Genomic DNA, 262 nt, shown 5'->3' on the forward strand with positions numbered 1-262 from the left:
GGAGAGAGGTGTCGAGGAGATGCAGAACAATGGCTTTTCTTCGTGCCAAGACAAGAGCGGGAAGCTAGAGGAGGAAGACCAAGCAGGACCACTCGTTCAGGATACTGGAAAGCAACTGGTTCACCAGGCCCCGTGTTCTCTCCTGATAACCGAGTGATCGGAGTTAAGAAGACGATGGTATTCTATACCGGAAAAGCACCTACTGGGAGAAAAACAAAGTGGAAGATGAATGAGTATAAAGCTGTTGATGAAACAGCCAGTG

At 48.5% G+C, this 262-nt stretch overlaps 1 protein-coding gene across 1 annotated transcript; it reads left to right on the forward strand.

Moving 5' to 3' along the window:
* Window positions 1-3: 3 nt before the first annotated feature.
* LOC109132116 (putative NAC domain-containing protein 61) lies at window positions 4-255 on the forward strand (the record flags this gene model as incomplete). Its single annotated transcript, XM_019243227.1, has 1 exon — window positions 4-255. A coding segment is annotated over one exon (252 nt), but the record flags the coding sequence as incomplete, so codon positions are not given.
* Between the last annotated feature and the right edge of the window lie 7 nt (window positions 256-262).

The sequence above is a fragment of the Camelina sativa genome, unplaced genomic scaffold, assembly GCF_000633955.1.
Source record: "Camelina sativa cultivar DH55 unplaced genomic scaffold, Cs unpScaffold23167, whole genome shotgun sequence".
Lineage (NCBI taxonomy): Eukaryota > Viridiplantae > Streptophyta > Magnoliopsida > Brassicales > Brassicaceae > Camelina > Camelina sativa.